We start from the raw sequence: 25,203 nt of genomic DNA on the forward strand, positions 1-25,203 counted from the left end.
GGCTAATCTTTTGACCGAGATAATCAGAGGCATATGCATGTTTAAAAAAGCAGTGGGATGCATGAATAAAAGACCAAAGAAAGTTAAACAAATTCAGAAAAAACTAACTGATTATTCATGGAGTGGGCGGCACTATTTTGTCTAAAGTATTGATACAATATTACTTACTTCAACCAAAACCCTATTATGTTTTACATTGTTTTTTTTTGTGTTTTAATGCATACAAATATAACAATCTCAAATATTTGCTATGCAATATCAACACCTAACCTACCCGCTAGAGCACAGGTGTCAAACTCAAGGCCTGGGGGTCAAATATGGGCCGCCACATCATTTAATGTGGCCCGCGAAAGCTTTGAAATAATATGCTTTCATGAAGCACTGTCTCATTCCAATGTGCCCTCATATGTGCGCTCTGTGATTGCGCCTCCAAGAGCGCACCTGCGCGTGTCAGTCCTGCTGCAGCCGGCAGCTGCAGTCAATCACCGGCAATCAGCACACCTGAAGTTGATCAGAGGTCCTGCCTTCAAAGGCCTGCACGACCTGCTATTCCGGGCCGGAACGTAATCTTATGTTCGCGTACAGTAAGCCGTACTCATGCTAGATGCAATCCTGCTCTCTCTGTGTTTTCCCCTCCGTGTGTCATTGTGCGTTTTCCTGTGTTGTGCCGTTACTGCAGCAAATCCCCTTTCCTGCGTGACAAGCTGTGCGTCTCGTCTTCCTTGTTGTTCTCTGGTTGCCCCTTGGGTCTCGACCTCTCGCTTGGACACAGACCTTCTTCGCCCTGCTATAGCCTCCCCGACTTCCTGCCTGCTCACGGACCTCCAAGCTCTGCTTTGTCCCTCCTAATATCTAATATCTAATAGCTAATATCCACACATAGTCACACACCATACACACTTTGGATCTAGTCACACTCCGATTCTCTTGTTTATTTAGATTATTGCTTGTTATTATATACATATAGAGAGTATATATATAATAAATCACATAATTATTACTATGACCCCTTGTGGTATGTGCCGTCTACTCCCCTCGTACACAACAAAGTACTTGTATTCGCTCTTTCCATTGTGACATAAAAAATACATGTATTGTCTGCAATTGCAAATCCTTTAAACTTTATTATTTTCTAATAATGCAACACATACAACAGTATCATGCATTTCTAACTTGTTTTAGTTAAAATTAAAATAAAGATACATATCTGCTTGACTTTTGATTTCAAAGTAAGCTCTCCATCAAGTTGAACACTGTGGAAATGGAAATAGATTATACAGTAAAAAGAAAAATGGCAGCTCAGTTGTCAGAATGTTACTGTAAAAAAGCTATATTATCGTTTTTTTCCTTTTAAAGTATCATGCTGTAAAAAACACCGTAAAGTTTACGGTAAAAATCTAGCGACTGAGCTGCCAGGTTTTTTTTTTTTTACTGCAAAATATAAAGACTATTTTTACATTTTATAATCAAGTGCACAGGCACTTGTGAGGTGAATCCCTACACGTTTATATTCATAAATGATTCTCGTTTACAGGCGTTCCTCTGAGGGGCAGCCATAACTGCAATGTGGCCCTCAGTGAAAACAAGTTTGACACCTGTTTTTTTGTCTTTTCTGACTTATAAATGTTGTTACAATGTTGGATACTCATGTTAAAAATGCCAAAGTGTAGAATAAAACAGTAACGTTCAGGCAAACATATTTATTTAATTTCAATCAATTTCAATGGATAATTATTATTTGAGTATTTTGGTTATATGTTCTGTCACAGAACCGATTCTCGTATGATGACAACACTTCTTGAAATATAAACAAATAAAACGAACTACCTTAACGTTGTTACCCTGGAAACTGGCTAACACATGGCACACTGACAACGCTTAACCTGTTGTTACTATAACAATCTACAAGGTTAATATAGCTGGCTTCGCTTTCTTCCCCTCCATTTATCTGCTTTCTTTTGTATTTCGAGTTATCATTACGTATATGTATTGTTGCATTTGAACAATTGTATTGTTCATAATAGAGGTGAATTATTATGATTCATTATCAATAGTGCTACTTCTATTGGTATATGTATTGCTCCTTTTGTAGTATAATAATGTTCATTGTCATTTCTGTATTATTACCGTATTTTTCGGAGTATAAGTCGCACCCGCCGAAAATGCATAATAAAGAAGGAAAAAAATAAAAATAAGTCGCACTGGAGCCCGGCCAAACTATGAAAAAAACTGTGACTTATAGTCCGAGAAATACGGTATTTATTTTACTAACTGCTTCTTTGCTATCACTTTTACTATCATATTTGCACATATCCTATTTGCTGATGTTGTTCTATTGTTGTTGTTGTTGTCTCTCTGTCTTATCCCCCTCATGTACCCACAATTTCACCCTCTGTCTTCCCTTTTTTTATCTTTCTATCCCCTCCTGCTCCGGCCCGGCTGCACCAAATGATAATATAAATACATTTAATAAAGTCAAATACAAATAAGGCAACAAGAGAAGTATCCCACACTTCTCTTTTATATGTGCAGCCGATATGGGCATCTACAACAACAATGTGATTTGCCTGAGAAGCTGGACAGGACAAAAAAATAAAATAAAACAATAAATATAAACTAATGATGCAAATGGGGTTCAGTGGCCTGACAGTGTTAAAATTGCCATAAAGTAATCCCTGCCTTTATTCTGTGCTTCAACTTCTACTTGGCAGTCCGGTCTCCTCCCGTGACATTTGCGATTCTTTTTGGATGACAGCGATGGTACTCGACAGGCCAGATAAAGGCCAACCAACGATAAAGGTCAAGCAAAACAAAAACACAGAAATGCTTCGCTTCAATCACAGTCTGGAGACATCCGCAGGTACAAATGGCAACATTTTGCATTACCTGTATCTTTACAGGTGAACTTGGCCTTTGGGTCGCACATCCTTTTGGTGCCTTTGCAGTCTTTCTCGTCACTGCCATCCTCACAATCCTTGTCTCCGTCACATCGCCAACGTTCCGGGATGCAGGTGCCATCTGTGACGCAGTGGAATTCTTCGGCACTGCACTCGATCACAGATGGCAGCACTGAAAGGAAAGGGACTCAACAATTGATTGGCATCAAGGCTTTACTGTCATGGTTGAAGCATAGTTGTCTCAAATCATTTTAATGCCACAATTCTTATTGTGCAAATGTGTATCTTTACGAGCAAGGCATGGTAGTATGTTTTGTTGATTAGTTCCCACCAGGCAAATACATGAACTTATTTTGAGACGCATTTGTTGTTTGATATTTCTAGGAAACCATTTGGCTATTTCTGACAAAAGTGGATATCTGAAACTACTGGTACATGTACAGGTGAGGTAAGAGCCTTTTTTTTCATCTGACCATGCCCAATTTGGCCAGGGGCCAGGCTATGTGTATTTATATTGCATCGTGTTTTCACAGCGCTTCACTTTTTCCACATTTTGTTAAGTTACAGCCTTATTCCAAAATGGAATAAATTCATTGTATCCCTAACATTCTACAGACAATACCCCATAATGACAATGTTTTTTGTTTTTTTAAAGAAAATGTAATATAAATAAAAAACTAAGAGATCACATATACAAACCCCGTTTCCATATGAGTTGGGAAATTGTGTTAGATGTAAATATAAATGAAATACAATGATTTGCAAATCCTTTTCAACCCATATTCAGTTGAATGCACTACAAAGACAACATATTTGATGATCAAACTCATAAACTTTTTTTTTTTTTTGCAAATAATAATTAACTTAGAATTTCATGGCTGCAACACGTGCCAAAGTAGTTGGGAAAGGGCATGTTCACCACTGTGTTACATGGCCTTTCCTTTTAACAACACTCAGTATACGTTTGGGAACTGAGGAGACACATTTTTTAAGCTTCTCAGGTGGAATTCTTTCCCATTCTTGCTTGATGTACAGCTTAAGTTGTTCAACAGTCCGGGGGTCTCCGTTGTGGTATTTTAGGCTTCATAATGCGCCACACATTTTCAATGGGAGACAGGTCTGGACTACAGGCAGGCCAGTCTAGTACCCGCACACTTTTACTATGAAGCCAGGTTGATGTAACACGTGGCTTGGCATTGTCTTGCTGAAATAAGCAGGGGCGTCCATGGTAACGTTGCTTGGATGGCAACATATGTTGCTCCAAAACCTGTATGTACATTTCAGCATTAATGGTGCCTTCACAGATGTGTAAGTTATCCATGCCTTGGGCACTAATACACCCCCATACCATCACAGATGCTGGCTTTTACACTTTGCGCCTATAACAATCCGGATGGTTCTTTTCCTCTTTGGTCCGGAGGACACAACGTGGACTCGTCAGACCACAGAACACTTTTCCACTTTGTATCAGTCCATCTTAGATGAGCTCAGGCCCAGCGAAGCCGACGGCGTTTCTGGGTGTTGTTGATAAACGTTTTTCGCCTTGCATAGGAAAGTTTTAACTTGCACTTACAGATGTAGCGACCAACTGTAGTTACTGACAGTGGGTTTCTGAAGTGTTCCTGAGCCCATGTGGTGATATCCTTTACACACTGATGTTGCTTGTTGATGCAGTACAGCCTGAGGGATCAAAGGTCACGGGCTTAGCTGCTTACGTGCAGTGATTTATCCAGATTCTCTGAACCCTTTGATGATATTACGGACCGTGGATGGTGAAATCCCAAAATTCCTTGCAAAAGCTGGTTGAGAAAGGTTTTTCTTAAACTGTTCAACAATTTGCTCACACATTTGTTGACAAAGTGGTGACCCTCGCCCCATCCTTGTTTGTGAATGACTGAGCATTTCATGGAATCTACTTTTATACCCAATCATGGCACCCACATGTTCCCAATTAGCCTGCGCACCTGTGGGGTGTTCTAAATAAGTGTTTGATGAGCATTCCTCAACTTTATCAGTATTTATTGCCACCTTTCCCATCTTCTTTGTCACGTGTTGCTGGCATCAAATTCTAAAGTTAATGATTATTTGCCAAAAAAAATGTTTATCAGTTTGAACATCAAATATGTTGTCTTTGTAGCATATTCAACTGAATATGGGTTGAAAATAATTTGCAAATCATTGTATTCCGTTTATATTTACATCTAACACAATTTCCCAACTCATATGGAAACAGGGTTTGTACATACAGTCGTGGTCAAAAGTTTACATATATTTGTAAACACAAAAAATATTCATGAAGTTTGGTTCTTTTATGAATTTATTATGGGTCTACTGAAAATGTCTACAGAACTTTCCTCCAGAAGGTCTTATCTTTGTCCATGTGATGTCTGATGGAACAGAAATGTAGCTGTTTGGCCACAATACCCAGCAATATGTTTGGAGGAGAAAAGGTGAGGCCTTTAATCCCAGGAACACCATACCTACCGTCAAGCATGGTGGTGGTAGTATTATGCTTTGGGCTTGTTTTGATGCCAGTGGAACTGGTGCTTTACAGAGAGTAAACGGGACAATGAAAAAAAGGGATTACCTCCAAATTCTGCAGGACAACCTAAAATATTGGACGCAGTTGGGTGTTCCAACAGGACAATGACCCCAAACATATTTCAAAAGTAGTAAAGGCATGGCTTAATCAGGCTAGAATTAAGGTTTTAGAATGGCCTTCCCAAAGTTCTGACTTAAACGTGTGGACAATGCTGAAGAAACAAGTCCATGTCAGAAAACCAACAAAATTAGCTGAACTGCACCAATTTTTTCAGGAGGAGTGGTCAAAAATTCAACCAGAAGCTTGCCAGAAGCTTGTGGATGGCTACCAAAAGCGCCATATTGCAGTGAAACTTGCCAAAGGACATGTAACCAAATATTAACATTGCTGTATGTATACTTCTGACCCAGCAGATTTGATCACATTTTCAGTAGACCCATAATAAATTCATAAAAAAACAAACTTCCTGAATGTTTTGTGCGACCAACATGTGCTCCAATCACTCTATCACAAAAAAATAAGAGTTGTAGAAATTATTGGAAAGTCAAGACAGCCATGACATTATGTTCTTTACAAGTTTGACCACGACTGTATGTATTCACAGGCTTTGCTCAATACTTTGTTGATGCACCTTTAGCCGCAATTACAGCCTCAAGTCTTTTTGAACACAATGCCACAAGCAATAACAACCAATGATTCCCATCCAATCTGAAGAACCTTGAGAGGTGCTGCAAAGAGGAATGGGCGAAACTGCCCAAATATAGGCATGCCAAACTTGTGGCATTGTATTTAAACAAAGACTTGAGGCTGTACTTGCTACCAAAGGTGCATCAACAAGGTATTAAGCCAGGGGTGTCAAACTCATTTTAGCTCGCGGAGGAAAATATATTCCCACGTGGGCTGGTCGGGTAAAATCATGGCAATCATCTCCGTAATATCGCTAAAATTTGTTCCATTTTGTCCACTAGCGACGCTGAGATCATTATTCATGCGTTCGTTACGTCTCGTCTCGATTACTGTAACGTATTATTTTCGGGTCTCCCTATGTCTAGCATTAAAAGATTACAGTTGGTACAAAATGCGGCTGCTAGACTTTTGACAAGAACAAGAAAGTTTGATCATATTACGCCTATACTGGCTCACCTGCACTGGCTTCCTGTGCACTTAAGATGCGACTTTAAGGTTTTACTACTTACGTATAAAATACTACACGGTCTAGCTCCAGCCTATCTTACCGATTGTATTGTACCATATGTCCCGGCAAGAAATCTGCGTTCAAAGAACTCCGGCTTATTAGTGATTCCCAGAGCCCAAAAAAAGTCTGCGGGCTGTAGAGCGTTTTCTATTCGGGCTCCAGTACTATGGAATGCCCTCCCGGTAACAGTTAGAGATGCTACCTCAGTAGAAACATTTAAGTCCCATCTCAAAACTCATTTGTATACTCTAGCCTTTGAATAGCCCCCCTTTTTTAGACCAGTTGATCTGCCGTTTCTTTTCTTTTCTCCTCTGCTCCCCCCTATCCCTTGTGGAGGGGAAGACACACAGATCCGGTGGCCATGGATGGGGTGCTGGCTGTCCGGGGTCGGGACCCGGGGTGGACCGCTCGCCTGTATATTGGTTGGGAACATCTCTGCGCTGCTGACCCGTCTCCGTTCGGGATGGTTTCCTGCTGACCCCACTGTGGACTGGACTCTTACTGTTATGCTGGATCCACTATGGACTGGACTCTCACAATATTATGTTAGACCCACTCGACATCCATTGCATTCGGTCTCCCTAGAGGGGGGGGGTTACCCACATATGCGGTCCTCTCCAAGGTTTCTCATAGTCATTCACATCGACGTCCCACTGGGGTGAGTTTTTCCTTGCCCTTATGTGGGCTATACCGAGGATGTCGTTGTGGCTTGTGCAGCCCTTTGAGACACTTGTGATTTAGGGCTATATAAATAAACATTGACTGATTGATTGATTGATAATAACTTAAAAATACAACTATGACAACTTCACGTTGTTTTCCTTGTTTTACTTCGGCTCAAAATATAACAATCTGAAAATGTACAAATCACAAAATAATCCTCTTGACAAAACGTTAGTTGAAAATTCTGATGAAAAAAAATTGGTGCAGTTTCAAAAACACCATTAAGGACTTAAAATCAGTGTTTCTACAAACCAATTCAACGTTAAGTCACTCACAACCCATCTATGATTGAACAAAAACGAAATGAAGCATAAATAAAAACACTTCTATGTATCAACTATCTCATTTGTCATTTCCATTGTTGACTTTCTTCAAATTTGCACAGAAGACAATCATTTTCTCATCCAGCATTTTAAGTGAGGTTACCAATTGTTTGTTTGTTTCCTGTTTGTTCTCCATTGCAGTGTTTTTCAACCACTGTGCCGCGCCACACTAGTGTGCCGTGAGCATACTTGCCAACCTTGAGACCTCCGATTTCGGGAGGTGGGGGCGTGGTCGGGGGTGGGGCAGGGCGTGGTTAAGAGGGGAAGAGTATATTGACAGCTAGAATTCACCAAGTCAAGTATTTCATACACACATAAATATATATATATATATATATATATATATATATATATATATATATATATCTACATCCTGAAAATATGCAAACAAAACTGTGTTTAGATAATTGATACTTCAAACTTGCATAAATAAATATTAAGGAATATAACATAACTTGGCTTCTGAGAGCTTCAAAATGTAATGAATAAAATGATACAATTGTTGATAAACAAGCAATTATTTTAATAATTAAATATGGTCATTTTAAATGAATTATTATGATAATTTAAAATTAATTATTTCAAATATGTTTATTTTAATGTATAATTATAATGCCTGGATGTAATATGGAGTCAGAAAAAATACAAATAAAAATACAATTAATTTTGATGTTTTTAGCAAAATAAAGTAAAAAATTATTATTATTATTTTTTTTTTTAATTAATAAATATATTTATTTTTAGGTAAGATAAACATAATAATACAATGTATCTCTTGTCTGGATGATTTAGTTCTTGTCACCCTGTTGTCCTCCCGTCGTGAAAAAAGGCTGTCCTCACTCAGGTCCGCATGGAGCTGAAGGGGGCATGGCCTCCAGCTCCGGCTGAAAATCGGGAGATTTTCGGGAGACTATTTGTCCCGGGAGGTTTTCGGGAGAGGCGCTGAATTTCGGGAGTCTCCCGGAAAATTCGGGAGGGTTGGCAAGTATGGCCGTGAGACACAGTCTGGTGTGCCATGGGAGATGATCTAATTTCACCTATTTGGGTTGAAAATATTTTTTGCAAACCAGTAATTATACTCTGCAAATGATGTGTTGTTGAGTGTCGGTGCTGTCTAGAGCTCGGCAGAGTAACCGTGTAATACTCTTCCATATAAGTAGGTGGCAGCAGGTAGCTAAGTGCTTTGTAGATGTCGGGAACGGCGACGATAGTTTGCAGGTAAAAAGGTATCTAATGCTTAAACCAAAAATAAACAAAAGGTGAGTGCCCCTAAGAAAAGGCTAAATTTAGATAATTTTGCTTACGTCAAATAAAATACCCCTAACTTTTGTATTTGTATTTTCTTGTTTTTGAACACTGATTTTTGCAGTGTGGACATGTGATTTTTTTTTTGTTTGTTTCAATAAATGTGCAAAAAAAATAAAAATAAATAAAAAGTCTAAAAAAAATCTTTTCACATTGTCTTTGGGGGTATTGTGTGTCAAATTTTGAGGACAAGAAAGGATGTATTCCACTTTGGGATAAGGCTGTAACATAACAAAATGTGAAAAAAGTGAAGCACTGTATGCGGCTTGATATGCTGGGAAATCCTTTGACTATTTCTGCCAAAAAGTGGAGATCTGAAACCGGTACAATGTGGAGAAAATAATTGGGGATTCTAAATATTTGATGGAGGTGAGGTAAGAGCTTCTTCCTTTATGGACCATCAAAAAAGCCATACTTACTTAATCTCCTGATAAAGTTGGACGTTTATAGCCTGAGCGCCTGACTGATCCCTTATGAAATAAATGAATACACACATATGTTCCTTAATAAATATTTTACGGCGGAGTCATATTTTGAGTCAAAAATAATAAGAAGGAACGTTTTTTTTTATTTTCTTATAGCTCACCACTTACTCAATTTTTACTCAAAGCCAAAAAGTACTTCCTCAGCAGCCGAGTCGAGGCGGAGGCTGCTGACTCACTCCCCCGTGGTAAGAGCAACGGCAGACCCGGGGAGGGCGAGGGAGTCTGCCGTTCCCATCAGGAAATGTTTTTGATGAATAGTCTACACATCCCTATGACAAGCAAGTGAGCTGTGAGGCGTCTCGGAGCTCGCATGAGTTTTTTTTTTTTTTTTTTTTGCGGTAATTAGATTAAATGATTCAACTCCTGATGTCGAAGTTCCCGCAGAACAGAGACTAGATAAGATTAGTCACACACGAGTGTTGGAACAAAGTTATTCAAATTAAGATGATTCATTGCTAAACTTGTAATTACAGCAGTTGAATTTATGCATTGGCGTGCCTTGCCAAAACACAATTAGCATGCTAAAATGAATGAGGGGAAAAAGAAAAAAAACAAACTGTCATTAGAAACGGCGGATGGCGTTGAATAATTAATTTAGTTAGGATAAAGGAATTGTTGTTGCTCTTAGTGACAGAATACGTGCTACCTGCTGAGCCACCCCTGCAGGTCATGTTTTCATCGCTGAAGTCCCCACAGTCGTTATCGCCATCGCAGGCCCAGTGATCCGGGATGCAGCGGCCGCTGGCGCACTGGAACTGGTTGTTGGAGCAGGACTGGAAGCAGCCCGCCTCGTCACTGCCGTCGCCACAGTCGTCGTCTGAAACGTGAGCGGCCAAAAATAAAGCAGGTGACAATAACATACGACATTATTCAAAAACATGCAAAGCACTATTTTTAAGAGAACATTTGCAAAAAACAGTTTTATCTAATTGTGTTTGGATTAGAGATGTTAGATTTTGGAATTTTCCCAGATATCTGATATGCCAATACTAGGGTTGTACGGCATTTTCCGGGAGACTCCCGAATATCAGCGCCTCTCCCGAAAACCTCCCGAGACAAATTTTCTCCCGAAAATCTCCCGAAATTCAGGCGGAGCTGGAGGCCACGCCCCCTCCAGCTCCATGCGGACCTGAGTCCGCTTTCCCACAATATAAACAGCATGCCTGCCCAATCACTTTATAACTGTAGAATGATCGAGGGCGAGTTCTTGGTTTCTTATGTGGGTTTATTGTTAGGCAGTTTCATTAACGTCCTCCCAGCGCGGTAACAACACACAACAGCAGTCAAGTTTTCGTCTACCGTAAAGCAGTTTGTCTGCCGTAAACAGCAATGTTGTGACACTCTTAAACAGGACAATACTGCCATCTATAACATCAATAACATATACGGCTTTTAGAGAGTGCAGTGCACAACTGCGCACACAACAAGGAGATGAAGCAGAAGAACGAGGAAGATACAGCCATGGCGACGCCGACGACGAGTAAGATGAAGAAATACGCTTTGTTGCACCTTTCATGCCTGAGTCCGGCGATTAGTTGCAAATCTTCGTTATTGATTGCTTGCACACAGCCATTCCAACACAAAACAAACTAGTCCCGCCCGCACTGCCGCTACCTCTCTTCTCTCGCCCACACACTCACTGACGTCACTCACCTCCAGTGTTGGGTTAGTTACTGAAAACCAGTAACTAGTTACAGTTACTAGTTACTTTATTTCAAAAGTAACTCAGTTACTAACTCAGTTACTTACACCAAAAAGTAATGCGTTACTGTGAAAAGTAACTATTTAGTTACTTATTTCTTTCTCCTTTTTTTTAAGGCTCCCATTAATGCCCTTTTAGCCTTCGTTTCAGTACTGTTATTGCACTGGAGAATAATACAATGTGTTGATCAACTTGACATGCATTTGCATCACTGAACTCTGCTAAGCAATGTGGTCTACATACAACACACAAAGACAAAGATATGTTTCAAAGGGCCAATTTATTTCAGGCCACAACAAATTGACAAAACTATTTGAAATAGCTGCAACATAACATACATAAGTAACAAACCGCATAATAACAACATAGCTGTAAAGCTGGCTTCACCCAAGGAAGGCACACATGACATACACAAAGCCTAATCAGGCATTTTTTTTCTCTCAAGGAATTGTGAAATAAAATCATGTATTCAGTAGATCAACACTGTAGTGAAGCCCAGAAGACTCTACACATTTCCCCAGTTTTAGTTTAGAGAAAATGAAAGATTGGCCTGGCCCACTAGCATCCCTCTTTATGTTTGTGAACTTTATAGTCTATACATTTAGAGTGATGTGGTAATCAAACACTCTAGAAGTCTAGAATGAAATAGTATATAAGAGAATTGACAGTGTGTACCTTCAATGATGAGCAGAGGCAGAGTTTGGAGTGTTTTCTTTAGCTCGCTTTCCATGTTTATGTACTCACTGTCCAGGTACTTGGAACATGTTTTCTGTGCCATTTGTTGTTTGACGCCGGTATCATGCTATTTAGCTGCCAGAAAACGGGTGACTCTACTGTAGAAATAGCCTGCATGTCTTCTAGCACATACGCTGCAATGGCTCTATCAATGTTGTCCTGGCTAGCATTGCCTCCGTTAAAATCCTTAGGTGGAGGTGAAGTGGCATCGGAGTCTGTGTCGCTCTTTACTAGCTTCGTCAAAGCATGTTGCTTATGTGGCGTGGCGAAGTTGGGAGAGTGGCCGTGCCAGCAATCTGAGGGTTACTGGTTCAATCCCCACCTTCTACCATCCTAGTCACGTCCGTTGTGTCCTTTAGCAAGACACTTCACCCTTGCTCCTGATGGGTCCTGGTTAGTGCCTTGCATGGCAGCTCCCGCCATTAGTGTGTGAATGGGTGAATGTGGAAATAGTGTCAAAGCGCTTTGAGTTCCTGAAAAAGGTAGAAAAGCTATACAAGTATAACCCATTTACCATTTATGTAGCTGTTTCAGCAGATTTGAATTGCTGTTTTGGGCAGTATTCCCGGGTGCGGTCACTGTTGCTACTCACTGCTCCCCTCACCTCCCAGGGGGTGATCAAGGGTGATGGGTCAAATGCAGAGAATAATTTCACCACACCTAGTGTGTGTGTGACAATCATTGTCACTTTAACTTTAAGTAGATGGGATCTTTGATCCAAGACACAACTTACATTTAACTAAAATGTTATTTTCTTTGTGCTCGACAAAAGAAAAGTAGTGACAATGTATCCATGTTAAGAACCTCGACTTCTGGCTTCGCCATGATGTCTTTTTAGTTGTTATGAGAGTAGCGTATGTATGTGTGTGTGTGTGGCCCTTTAAGAAATGACAGCATGTGAGGTGAGTGACGTTAGTGAGTGAGTGAGTGGGCGAGAGAGGTGAGGGAGCGCAACAGTGGATGCGTGCAGGTGCTCTAGCTTGGTGGATGGCTGCGTGCAAGACACCAATAAAGTCACAAAATTGCAACAAATCGCCGGCCTCGTCATTCACCCTCGAGTGCGGAGCTGTAAAGACCCACTGCCGGGTAAAGTGAAGGGTGTTAGCCCCGAAGTACATAGGCCCTGGAGGAACGTCTCCCCTGCGCTCCGCTCCTCGGTCGAGGAAAGCACGCCTTTTCTTTTCCTTGTGAGACAGAAGGACGGCACTTCTTCTGTTTCTAGCCGATACTACATTAAAAAATAACGTAAAATAACGCAGTAACGCATCATGTAGTAACGGTAACTGAGTTACTGGATATAAAAAAATAACGCGTTAGATTACTAGTTACCGCCGAAACTAACGGCGTTACAGTAACGCGTTACTTAGTAACGCGTTAGTCCCAACACTGCTCACCTCACATGCTCACCTATTAAAGGGCCACACACACACATACGCTACTCTTGTAAGTTCCAAGCCGCAGCTGCGATTGGACCTGGATAACCTCCAGGAAGAAGTAGTGGACTACCAAGTGCTTGGCACTGAAGATCTTCCTCAGGAAGCAAAGATTGACCGGTTTTGGGCCATGCTAGGGAGAGATGGAAGATTCCAGATTCTAATGCATTTGATGAAAGCACTTTTGTGCGTGCCACACATCAATGCTTCATCAGAGAGGGTGTTCAGCATGGTTAGAAAAAAATGACAGAGAATAGAACAAGGATGGACAATTCAACCCTTAACTCAACAATGAGTAGATGAGTGTTATGTGTGTGTATATGTGTAAATAAATGAACACTGAACAAGTATTTATTTTATTTATATATATATATATATATATATATATATATATATATATATATATATATATATATATATATATATATATATATATATATATATAACTAGAATTCACTGAAAGTCAAGTATTTCTTATATATATATATATATATATATATATATATATATATATATATAAATATATATATATATATATATATATATATTTATATATATATATATATATATATATATATATATATATATATATATGAAATACTTGACTTGGTGAATTCTAGCTGTAAATATACTCCTCCCCTCTTAACCACGCCCCCGCCCCAACCACACCCCCGCCCCACCCCCGACCACGCCCACCCTACCTCCCGAAATCGGAGGTCTCAAGGTTGGCAAGTATGTTGTACGGTGTACCAATATTAGTATAGTACCGCGATACTAATGAATCATATTCCGTACTATACCGCCTCTGAAAAGTACCGCCCCCCCCCCAGTCGTCGTCACGTCGTGTCATTGCTGGTTTATGAGCAGACGAGCAGCACCAGTCGGCAGTGTTTTAGCTACTTCCAAATCACTAATCTTCGCCTCCATGGCGACAAATAAAGTACGTTTCTTACAAGTATCATCCCTGCAGGACGAGGAATAGCTAAACATGCTTCACTACACACCGTAGCTCACCGGTATCAAAATGTAAACAAACGCCATTGGTGGATCTTCAGCTTGTCATTTCCCGGGATGCAAACAGACTTGACCGGACACGGCTTGCAGGTAAAAACATGATTCATTCTTGACTATAAACTACAAAAGGGGTACAAACAAAAGGCGCTCACCAGGCAAAGGCACACAACTTGGCGCAGGGAACAAAACTAACACTTAAACGTAAACTATGAACATAAAACAAACAACACTTCCTGTGGCATGAGCAGAGCATGAAATTAACATCAGCATGAAACTATGGACAGGAAGTATGGCATGGACAAAGCAAACAGAGTAATGTCGCCAGGACGACTAACTGAAAAAACAGGCTTAGATAATAGTCTCTTGATTAGAACAGGTGCGTGAGTCCAAACAAATGAGGCAGGTGAAACTAATGAGTCGCCATGGTGACAAAACAAACAAGGACGCGCAATTAGGAACTACATGGAGCCGTCATGGAAACTAAAACAAACAAGGATGCAAAAAAACAGGAACTATGGAGTCCAAAACTAGCAGAAAATAACAAAACATAATCCAGACCACAGAACATGACACACATAACATCCACTGTAATGATACGAAGTACAGGAGCGTATCTAGTCGATACTGCTATTAGTACGTCGATATTTGTTGGCATCACAACATCTTCTTTCGTTTTTTTCAAATTTATATTATGTTTACAAGCTCAGGAAATATGTCCCTGGACACATGAGGACTTTGAATATGACCAATGTATGATCCTGTAACGACTTAGTATCGGATCGATACCCAAATGTGTGATATGATCCAAAACTAATGTAAAGTATCAAACAACAGAAGAATAAGTGATTATTACATTTTAACAGAAGTGTAGATAGAACATGTTAAAAGAGAAAGTAAGCAGATATTAACAGTAAATGAACAAGTAGACTAATAATCCATTTTAGACCACTTATCCTTAATAATTTTGACAAAATAATAGAATGATAAATGACACAATATGTTACTGCATATGTCAGCAGCTAAATTAGGAGCCTTTGTTTGTTTACTTACTAATAAAAGACAAGTTGTCTTGTATGTTCACTATTTTATTTAAGGACAAACTTGCAATAAGAAACATCTGTTTGATGATTTTTTTGTTAAAATAATAATAATAATGACATTTTTTGTGGTCCCCTTTATTTAGAAAAATACCGAAAAGTACCGGAAAGTATCGAGACAACAGTAGCCAATACTATACAGCCCTTTATTTCCGATATACAGTCGGGAAGGGATTTATATGGCCCCATTTCTGGGTGGATCTTACGTAAAATTGTATTGACAATTTATTTAAGAAACTTATAGTATTAGTATTAATTCAATTTGAATGTATTCATTTTATAACTACACAATTGTACAAACTATTTAATATTTTTAATCAGTTTTCATGAGTCCCTTCTTGAACAGTATTTTTGGTTAGTATTTTTTTTTTAATGTAAACAGCCTAACCTAAGCTTTAATACTAATCATTGTAATTAACACATAGTTTCATATAATTTGGCAAGGTTGATCATGATCAACCTTGTAAGTAGGGTAGATATAATTATTGAATATGATTCAAATCAAGAGTAAGATTAATTCCCGGGCCCCTTTGTAGTGGAAAAGTTGGACTCCAAGGTCAAAAATGTTAAGAACGCCTGACTTATACCGTATAATAATCAGCAGAAAAAATATACTCATATATGATTTAATATGTAATATTCAAGTCAATATCATTGGATGTCCCAAGTTGAATTGTATGCACATTTTTAAAACTGCAGAAAACCATTTTTGCAAATGGACTCTTCATTTCTTCTTTCAAAATGTCGGCTCCTCACCTGAGTCACAGTGCCACTTCACGCTGATGCATCGACCATTAGAACAGCTGAACTGCGTGATGGGCTCACAAGAGGGAAAAGCTGGAAAATATAAGGACATTTATTACATAAAATAACCTTACAAAACAATGCACAGTAAAAAGGAAAGTTTGTGTCGATGTCATTTTGCAGTGAACTTATTATTATTATTTTTGTAATCTGTCCAACAAAATAATACACAATAATACTATAATAATGCAATTCCAATCCAAAACCAAATCCGGCCCAGCAGCATTCAGAATAGCAATCAACAGGGCAATTGAGAGGACACACAAACATGACACAAAACAATCCAAAAGTAGTCAAACAAAAATGAATAACATAGACAGCAATATCAATATAGAACAATATAGAGTATAGATACTGATAGAACAGTATCACTGGACTTATTGAAAAAGTTTATTTTGTTCGGAACCAGAAAACCAAAAGATTGTTTGTTCTTTGAATGCTTGCCTGGGTTAATGTGACGTGTCAAATGAACTAAACCACTGTCATATCAGCATATACAAATAGGTAACACTTTAGTATGGGCAACATATTCACCATTAATTAGCTGCTCATTAACATGCAAATTAGTAAAATATTGACTCTTGATTAGTCATTATTAAGTACTTATTTATGCCTTATTCTGCATAGTCTTATTATACAACCAGTAAGCCATTAACTAAGAGTCTTCCCTCAATAACCTCAGAATTATTGCTTATTAGTAATCCTAACCCCAACACTAACCCTTACATCATGGGTGTCAAACTCTGGCCCGCGGGCCAAATTTGGCCCGCCGTGTAATTTCACTTGGCCCGTGAGGTGATATCAAATTAACACTAGAGCTGGCCCGCCGATTATATACAGCGGCGGTGCCGCGGTACACCGCTAATTCTCATACTTGCCAAACCTCCAGGGAGATTCCCAAATTTCAGTGCCCCTCCCGAGAATTGTAACATCCCCCTTTCATCCAGTCCAACGAGTGCTGGCTCAGTTACATAATATGTGCGGCTTTGGCTCGCTCACAGAAGTGTATGCAATGCATACTTGATAAACAGCGATACAGGCTACACTGAGGGTGCCAGTATAAAAACCTTTAACATTGTTAGAAATTTACGCCACACTGTGAATCCACACCAAACAAGAATGACAAACACATTTAGGGAGAACATCCGCACAGTAACACAACATAAACACAACAGAACAAATACCCAGAACCCTTTGCAGCACTAACTCTTCCGGGATGCTACAAGGTGTGCGTGTGTGTGTGTTGGGGTGGAGGGGGAAGGGGGGGGAGCGGCGGGGTTTGGAGGTAGCGGGGGTGTATATTGTAGCGTCCCGGAAGTGCTGCAAAGGGTTCTGGACATTTGTTCTGTTGTGTTTATGTTGTGTTACTGTGCAGATGTTCTCCCGAAATGTGTTTGTCATTTTTGTTTGGTGTGGATTCACAGTGCGGCGTATATTTCTAACAGTGTTAAAGTTGCTTATACGGCCACTCTCAGTGTAAACTGTATCGCTGTTGATGAATGATGCTTTGTATTTACGTGTGTGTGCGTACAGAAGCCGCTCATATCTTGTGACTGGGCGAGCACGTTGTTAGAAGGGATGAAAAGCGGGCGTGACGTCAACTCGTAGAGGACATTAAAAGCAGTGCCTGTAAGGCACAACCCCAATACTGTGGAATACGAGATATAATGACTGATGAACACCTTCGTTCGATAATGAAGGTTGCCTCAGCTCAAAGCCTGAGCCCCGACATTAATGAACTAGCATCCAAGAAAAGATGGCAGGTATCTGGCTTGGGCACATCAGATTAGATCAGTGTGTTGCAAACTGAGCAGTTTAAAGTCCTGAATGGTTGGTTTATTCATTATTTTATTTTCAAATTTATTAGCCTGTGGAAAAAGTTAATGTTGATATTTACCTCAGAAGGCTGCAAATAGAAAAGAGGCATTACATTTTTATTTAAATTGTATTTGATATGCCATTGATATTTTTTAATTATTATTATTATTTGAAACTCGATTTTGCATGTCACTTTAAAGTTATATAAGCCTTGCTTGTTCAATATTTAATGCAAAACTTGTTTAGGTCCCTATTAAAAGGTTAATTTGTTCAACCTTGGCCCGCGGCTTTGTTCAGTTTTAAATTTTGGCTCACTCTGTATTTGAGTTTGACACCCCTGACTTATATGTTCCCCTATTGTCCAAACAACTTAAATTAAGTCTCTGTTACTTAGAATATGTTCCCCATACTAAAGTGTTACCTAAAAATAATATCAACATCAAGTAGCACTGTAAAAATCTCTTTCCACTTGGTATTTATTTATTTATTTTTTCATTTACTAAGAGTTGTCAATGTTTATTTCAGCAAGTGTTGTGACTAAGCCAGTTTCAAGACTACCCAATCATCACTCGATATGGAAAATTCCAGGCCAGCTTTGTTCACATCTTCATCTTTTTACCAATTAATCAAAGAAAGCAAACTTAATTTAGTGTATTGCAAGTCAACTTGTGTCTGGATGTCGTTTCAAGGGAAAATTTAGAGCTATCATGTACACAGCAATACATAATTTTTTCCCCTACTGTTGATTGATGAAATTTGGATTCTAATCAGGTATTATTGTCTTTTTTTTTTTTTAGATAAGCCTGCAGTTTTATGAAGTGCATTCAAATATCCTTAGAGGATGTGTACAGCTTTATTGACACAGAATGAAATGCAATACTACATTTGAATTGGTTTATTAGCATCTGGTTTTCCTGACCGGAATAAATAAGGCTATTGTGTGCAGCATATCATATTTTTTTTTTCTATCACAGAAGTGTCATGTACACTTGCCTCAAATATGTTTGGTTTCACTGACAGCCCGGGGCTGAATTGAATTTAACATTCATTAAAAATAAAGCACGAGGCATCCATAAATAATGATGGCTTCAAGTAAACAGTGGGCTTGGCGGAAAAAATGAAACCGCGACATCCATAAATAATGTCAAGTTCGTGTGAACAGAGAACCCGATGTGAGACCCCGTGTGACAACTACTAAACTACTGACAAACAAAATCCAAATTAGCATCAATCTTGAAGGCGACTGCATGCCACGGAGCTTCAGGTGTTTCTAAACCCATGGCAGCTCCACTGAAGCTCCGTGGAGTGTCTGCAGAGAAGTAATGCCTGAGAAAGCTTAGACAATTGTGAATGAGGGAATATGTTTTCCTGCACAGCCTGATTATGAGTGAAAGAAGCCAAGCATGAACTTCATTACTGCTTGCACCCTTGCTGCTTGTGACTATGTTTCAGAGTGGCTTAGGACGAACCAAAAGGAACCGCAGGCGATGCAGCCCAGTGCAGCACTTGGCAACCATCAGTCACGACAAAGTGTTAGGTTACTGATGAAAAAGGGAAAATTTTTGCTGTAAATCATAATTCATACGGTTTACTACAGTATATGGTGTTAGGGTCAGTGACGTGCAGTCACTAGAGGCAGGTGAGGCGGGGCCTCACCTGCCATCATGGAAAGAAAAAATGTAAAAAGAAAAAAAAAATAATTAAATTGTTATATGTATCCAGTGATTATACTATAAAGTTATTTTCCATTTAACTTCACCAGTTTTAGATTATTTTTATTCAAAATCGCTGAATTTTCACATTTGCTGTTCAAATACTGAGAAGAGATGGTGCGGTGAACAGCAGCCAGTTGAGGCACGACACTCAATGCCTCAACATGGATTCCGGACTCGGCTAACTGCTGGCCTGCTGTGCAGTGAGACTGTATTGCTATATGAACTATATTATACATTTCCATAGTTTAGTTAGCTGAGGTATATAATGTACAGTGTATTTTGTCAACAACTGTAAGTGTGTAACGTATTTCTTGTGCCTAGCGATCATAAAACGGCTGCAAAAGACCCACTGGCTGAGGCTCCAGTAATCCCGCCTCCTGCACTCCCGCCGTAGAATTGTTGTTGAATCAACTAAAGCCCACACTTAAACTTTCCACGTGCAAGATTGAATGTATTTAAAAAAAAATATTTCATAAGAAGCCAAAAAGTGCAAAAACAATAATGTTCGTGTTGGAGGAGTTGTGAATGACTGCAGGGCCACAACATTAGGTACACCTGCAGACTGCAGGTGTATCTAATTCACAACTCCTCCAACACAAACATTATTGTTTTTGGACTTTTTGGCTTCTTATTAAATAACTTTTGTAACCTATTTTCATGGGCTTTCCTCTTTGTGATGTTAAGTTCCTGTTATGCGCTGTTATACAGTATATGCCTTGAGCTCTTATTTTGAAGGCGCTAAGAGCGGAAGTGATGTCACGTTGCGGAGGTTTTTGAAAGAAGGTAAATAAAGTGGTCCTCGTGGAAACTGGAGCCTCCGTGTTTGTTATTTTGTAGTTTCATACAGTATAGGCGACATTTATAATCCCTCAGTTACACTTTTTTAAATAGATTCAATCTTGCACGTGGAAAGTTTAAGTGAGGGCTTTAGTTGCGGCGCATGGACTTAATTTCTAAGTAAAGGTAAGACCATAATAACGCTTTTTTATTAAATGTGCTTTTTTGTGTGCTACAGTTTGTATGTGTAAAGTTAAAGTTAAGTTAAAGTACCAATGATTGTCACACACACACTAGGTGTAATGAAATTTGTCCTCTGCATTTGACCCATCCCCTTGTTCACCCCCTGGGAGGTGAGGGGAGCAGTGGGCAGCAGCGGCGCCGCGCCTGGGAATCATTTTTGGTGATTTAACCCCCAATTCCAACCCTTGATGCTGAGTGCCAAGCAGGGAAGAATGCTGGTATGAGCTTTTAAACATAACCCGTTAACTGCTGCCAATCAAATGGTGAATAAGATACTCTTTAGGGTTCATATGTTTGTAAATCTGACTGTGATGAAGTCAGTGCCTCACTAGCCATCAACCTCACCGCACGTCACTGGTTAGGGTTGTGCGCTATACCGGTATTAGTAAAGTACCGCGATACAAATTAATCATATTCAGTACTATACCGCCTCTAAAAAATACCGGTCCGCCCTCCCGTCGCCGTCGCGTCGTGTCATTGTTGGTTTTACGAGCAGACGAGCATGTTCGGTAGCGCACAATCACGGAGTACTTACAAGCAGACACAGTGTGTAGACAGAAAAGGGAGAACGGACGCATTTTGGCTTGAAAACTAACGATAAAGGTGAAGTTATAACACTGAAACGCCTTCAGGAAGAGGAGCTTTAAGACATGGCTAGCTAGCTAGCGGCTAAAGTTCAGCCGCAGTCTGCAGTGTTTTAGCTACTTCTAAATCACTAATCCTTGCCTCCATGGCGACAAATAAAGTAAGTTTCTTACAAGTATCATCCCTGCAGGACGAGGAATAGCAAAACATGCTTCACTACACACCATAGCTCACCGGCGTCAAAATGTAAACAAACGCCATGGGTGGATCTACACCTAACATCCACTGTAATGATACCAAGTACAGGAGCGTATATAGTCAATACTACTATGATTACATTGATATTTTTGGCATCACAACATCTTTTTTTAAATTTATATTATGTTTATAAACTCAGGAAATATGTCCCTGGACACATGAGGACTTTGAATATGACTAATGTATGATCCTGTATCGACTTGGTATCGGATTGATACTCAAATGTGTGGTATCAGCCAAAACTAATGTAAAGTATCAAACAACAGAAGAATACATTGTTACTACATTTTAACAGAAGTGTAGATAAAACATGTTAAAAGAGAAAGTAAGCAGATATTAACAATAAATGAACAAGTAGATTAATAATTAATTTTCTACCACTTGTCCTTAATAATGTTGACAAAATAATAGAATGGAAAATGACATTATATGTTACTGCATATGTCAGCAGCTAAATTTGGAGCCTTTGTTTGCTTACTTACCGGTACTACTAAAAGATAAGTTGTCTTGTATGCAGTGTTGGGTTAGTTACTGAAAACCAGTAACTAGTTACAGTTACTAGTTACTTTATTTCAAAAGTAACTCAGTTACTAACTCAGTTACTTACACCAAAAAGTAATGCGTTACTGTGAAAAGTAACTATTTAGTTACTTCTTTTTTTCTTCTTTTTTTTTTAAAGCTCCCATTAATGCCCTTTTTGCCTTCATTTCAGTACTGTTATTGCACTGGAGAATAATACAATCTGTTGATCAACTTGACATGCATTTTTATTTTCCTTTTAACATAATTAATGAAAAACAGTGCAACATAAAAAGGCATTCCTCCTTTCTTTAAACTTGGACCAATGGCCATTAATAAAAAACAAGTTTAAGTGCAACATAAGAAGAAACATCATCTTCCTTGAAACATAGGTAGTGAAATAAAGCCTGACATCTGGAGTGATGCTGCAGTCTTCCACACTTGGAGCCATGCATTGTAGAATACTTGTTTTCAGTGGCAGGATCATTGACACAGATGGTGAAGTTTCAGTGCTCAGTAGAGATGGAACACTTTTGAGGGGTTTAAGCACCTAGAGGACCTCATCTGCCACTCTCACATCATCATCAGACAGGGTGACATTTGTCTTCAGGGTGTTGTGGGTCAATGCAGAGTATATAGCTGCCTGCTGCTCCAACATATCATAAGTGGAGTTCCACCTCGTTGGGACATCATGTATGAGCAGGCAGCTTTAGCATTTCTTGCTTTGTCTTAAGCACATGAGCAGCTGTTGTGCTTGGGTGGAAGTAAGAAACCTTCCTGATCCTCCCAAAGAGGCGCTCCATCCTATTGACTGAGATTCCCTTCTGTGATGCCAAATTCACTACATGTGCAAAGCACCTATCTGTGGTCCCAGTCCTGCCTCATTCTCTGTAATTATTAGATTTTTGGCATTATCACGTGTGACTGGGATATCTTTATCTTCCATTCCTCCACTGCTTGTGTCAGTACCTGCGCAAGGTGACTCTCGTAGAGGGGGCGTGTCTTCTCATCTCCCAGTCTGCTGTGATGAAGTGAGCGCTTATAGTTCCGCTGGACGTCCACCCGTCTGTCATGAGCGCAACAGCTGATGCTCGGGATAGTTCATCCACAACTTTTTTCTTCTCCTGCTCATAAAGATCTGGCACAATCTTATTGCTGAAGTGGGTGCGCGACGGGATGTCGTAACGTGGTTCAAGCACGTTCAGCATGTGTTTAAAACCCTCGTTTTGCACAACCGAATCTGCACTTATAAACACACCGATTCAATGGCGCTGGGCGTTCAAGCTCCTCCGTTATTGCGCTCGCCATGACCACGCTGTGTGTGGACTGAACGTGCCAACAACTTTTTTTTTTTGTTTCATATATCAAACCGCGGATCAAACCTCCCCTCGCCGCCCCCCCACCCCCACCCCCCCACACACATAGACCGCGCCTCTTTTCTTCTCTCCGGCTTGTGACAGAGGAAGATTCAGAAGAAAGACACCGCAGCGCTTCTGTTTCTAGCCGATACTACATCAAAAGTAACGTAAAATAACGCAGTAACGCATCATGTAGTAACGGTAACTAAATTACTGAATTAAAAAAAATAACGCGTTAGATTGCTAGTTACCGCCGAAAATAACGGCGTTACAGTAACGCGTTACTTTGTAACGCGTTAGTCCCAACACTGCTTGTATGTTCACTATTAAGGACAAACTTGCCATAAGAAACATATGTTTAATGTACCCTAAGAATTGTTGTTAATATAAAGCCAAAAATGCAATTTTTTGGTGTCCCCTTTATTTAGAAAGGTATCAAAAAGTACCGAAAATTAATCGAAATACATTTTGGTACCGGTACCAAAATATTGGTATACATGGCGTCCAATATAACAAAAAAAAAACGCCTTGAGCACTGTGGCTTAAAAAAAACGGTGCAGCTGATATATATGGATTCTTCTTTGCTAACGGCCATACTGTTTTATATTCAACAAATAGTTTTCATATTACACCGCCAGAGACACTGAAAAAGGTGTGTTATTGTCATCGTTTGGTTGAGTTTGCTCACTGCAGGTGCTGCGAAATGAAAATGCACTTCCTGGTTCGTGCCCTGAACCGGAAGTGTAACCGTCCATAGTGTTTCTGCTCAAAATGATTCCTAATGAATCACTGCAAGCAACGTTTGTAAGTTTTGCAATAAAACTACAACAATTCATACTTACTAAAACGTCCGATGTCTGTCAGAGTGTTTTCATTATTTTTCACTATGTTAATGTAATCAAGCTAGCATCGTTAGAATTAGCGAATATGCTAGTGTCTGTGTTAGTATTACTAACTTACAATGGCATTCTTTATGTTTTGCTTCAGTTTCGTAAATTCACCAAGACGTGACCGTGGACTCATTGAGTCTGTTTAACTGATTGGAAAGCTAAGTTCCGCAGCTAGTGAGTTCACGGAGATGACTTCTGTTTTGTTTCATCAGCCGTTTTACTGCCGTGTTACAGGCACAGTTTGGAAACAATTAATATATGTAAATAAACGTTTACAAATGTTTAATTTCACAAAGTATGCATCTGTGGCTTATAGTCCAGTGCGGTGAATATATGTAAAAATATTTATTTCTTTTAAAATTTGGCGGGATGCTCTATAGCCCAGAAAATACGGTACTTGACATGCACCAAATACTACAGTTGTGCCAATACAATTTTTTCACTTCTGATACGATGCCAATATTGAAACTTTGCGTATTGGTTTACATCTGTCAGGGTTACTCTTGACAGATAAGACTTGTTCATGGTTTTTCCTGTGTTAAGTGTCTTTTTGTTGCTACTTCTTGCTGGGAACGCTGATTGACTACACCTGCCTCTGATTAGTGATCCTATGTATGGAATCACTGGTATCTGTGCCTTTTATAGAATGTGTAGACACATTTTAAAAAAATATTTTTTTATTGCTGCTTTTATTTATTAATTAGATGCCTTTTACTGAATATGCACAATCACTGTTTTAATATTATGTGATAATGCCTTTTGTACTGTATTTTTTTGTTTTATGT

The 25,203-nt window shown here is 39.4% G+C and overlaps 1 protein-coding gene across 2 annotated transcripts in view; it reads right to left on the reverse strand.

Annotated features, from left to right (window-relative positions):
• The window catches only part of lrp1bb (low density lipoprotein receptor-related protein 1Bb), a 1,021,613-nt gene that overhangs the window by 454,596 nt on the left and 541,814 nt on the right, over positions 1-25,203 (reverse strand). For both annotated transcript variants that reach the window (XM_072912020.1, XM_061926507.1), the window contains 3 exons: positions 16,208-16,288; positions 10,117-10,287; positions 2,887-3,069 (listed from right to left, as the gene is read on the reverse strand). In XM_072912020.1, coding sequence (XP_072768121.1) covers positions 2,887-3,069; positions 10,117-10,287; positions 16,208-16,288 — 435 coding nt within the window. The remainder of the gene's footprint in view (positions 1-2,886; positions 3,070-10,116; positions 10,288-16,207; positions 16,289-25,203) is intronic.

Source organism: Nerophis lumbriciformis, linkage group LG31, assembly GCF_033978685.3.
Source record: "Nerophis lumbriciformis linkage group LG31, RoL_Nlum_v2.1, whole genome shotgun sequence".
Classification (NCBI taxonomy): domain Eukaryota; kingdom Metazoa; phylum Chordata; class Actinopteri; order Syngnathiformes; family Syngnathidae; genus Nerophis; species Nerophis lumbriciformis.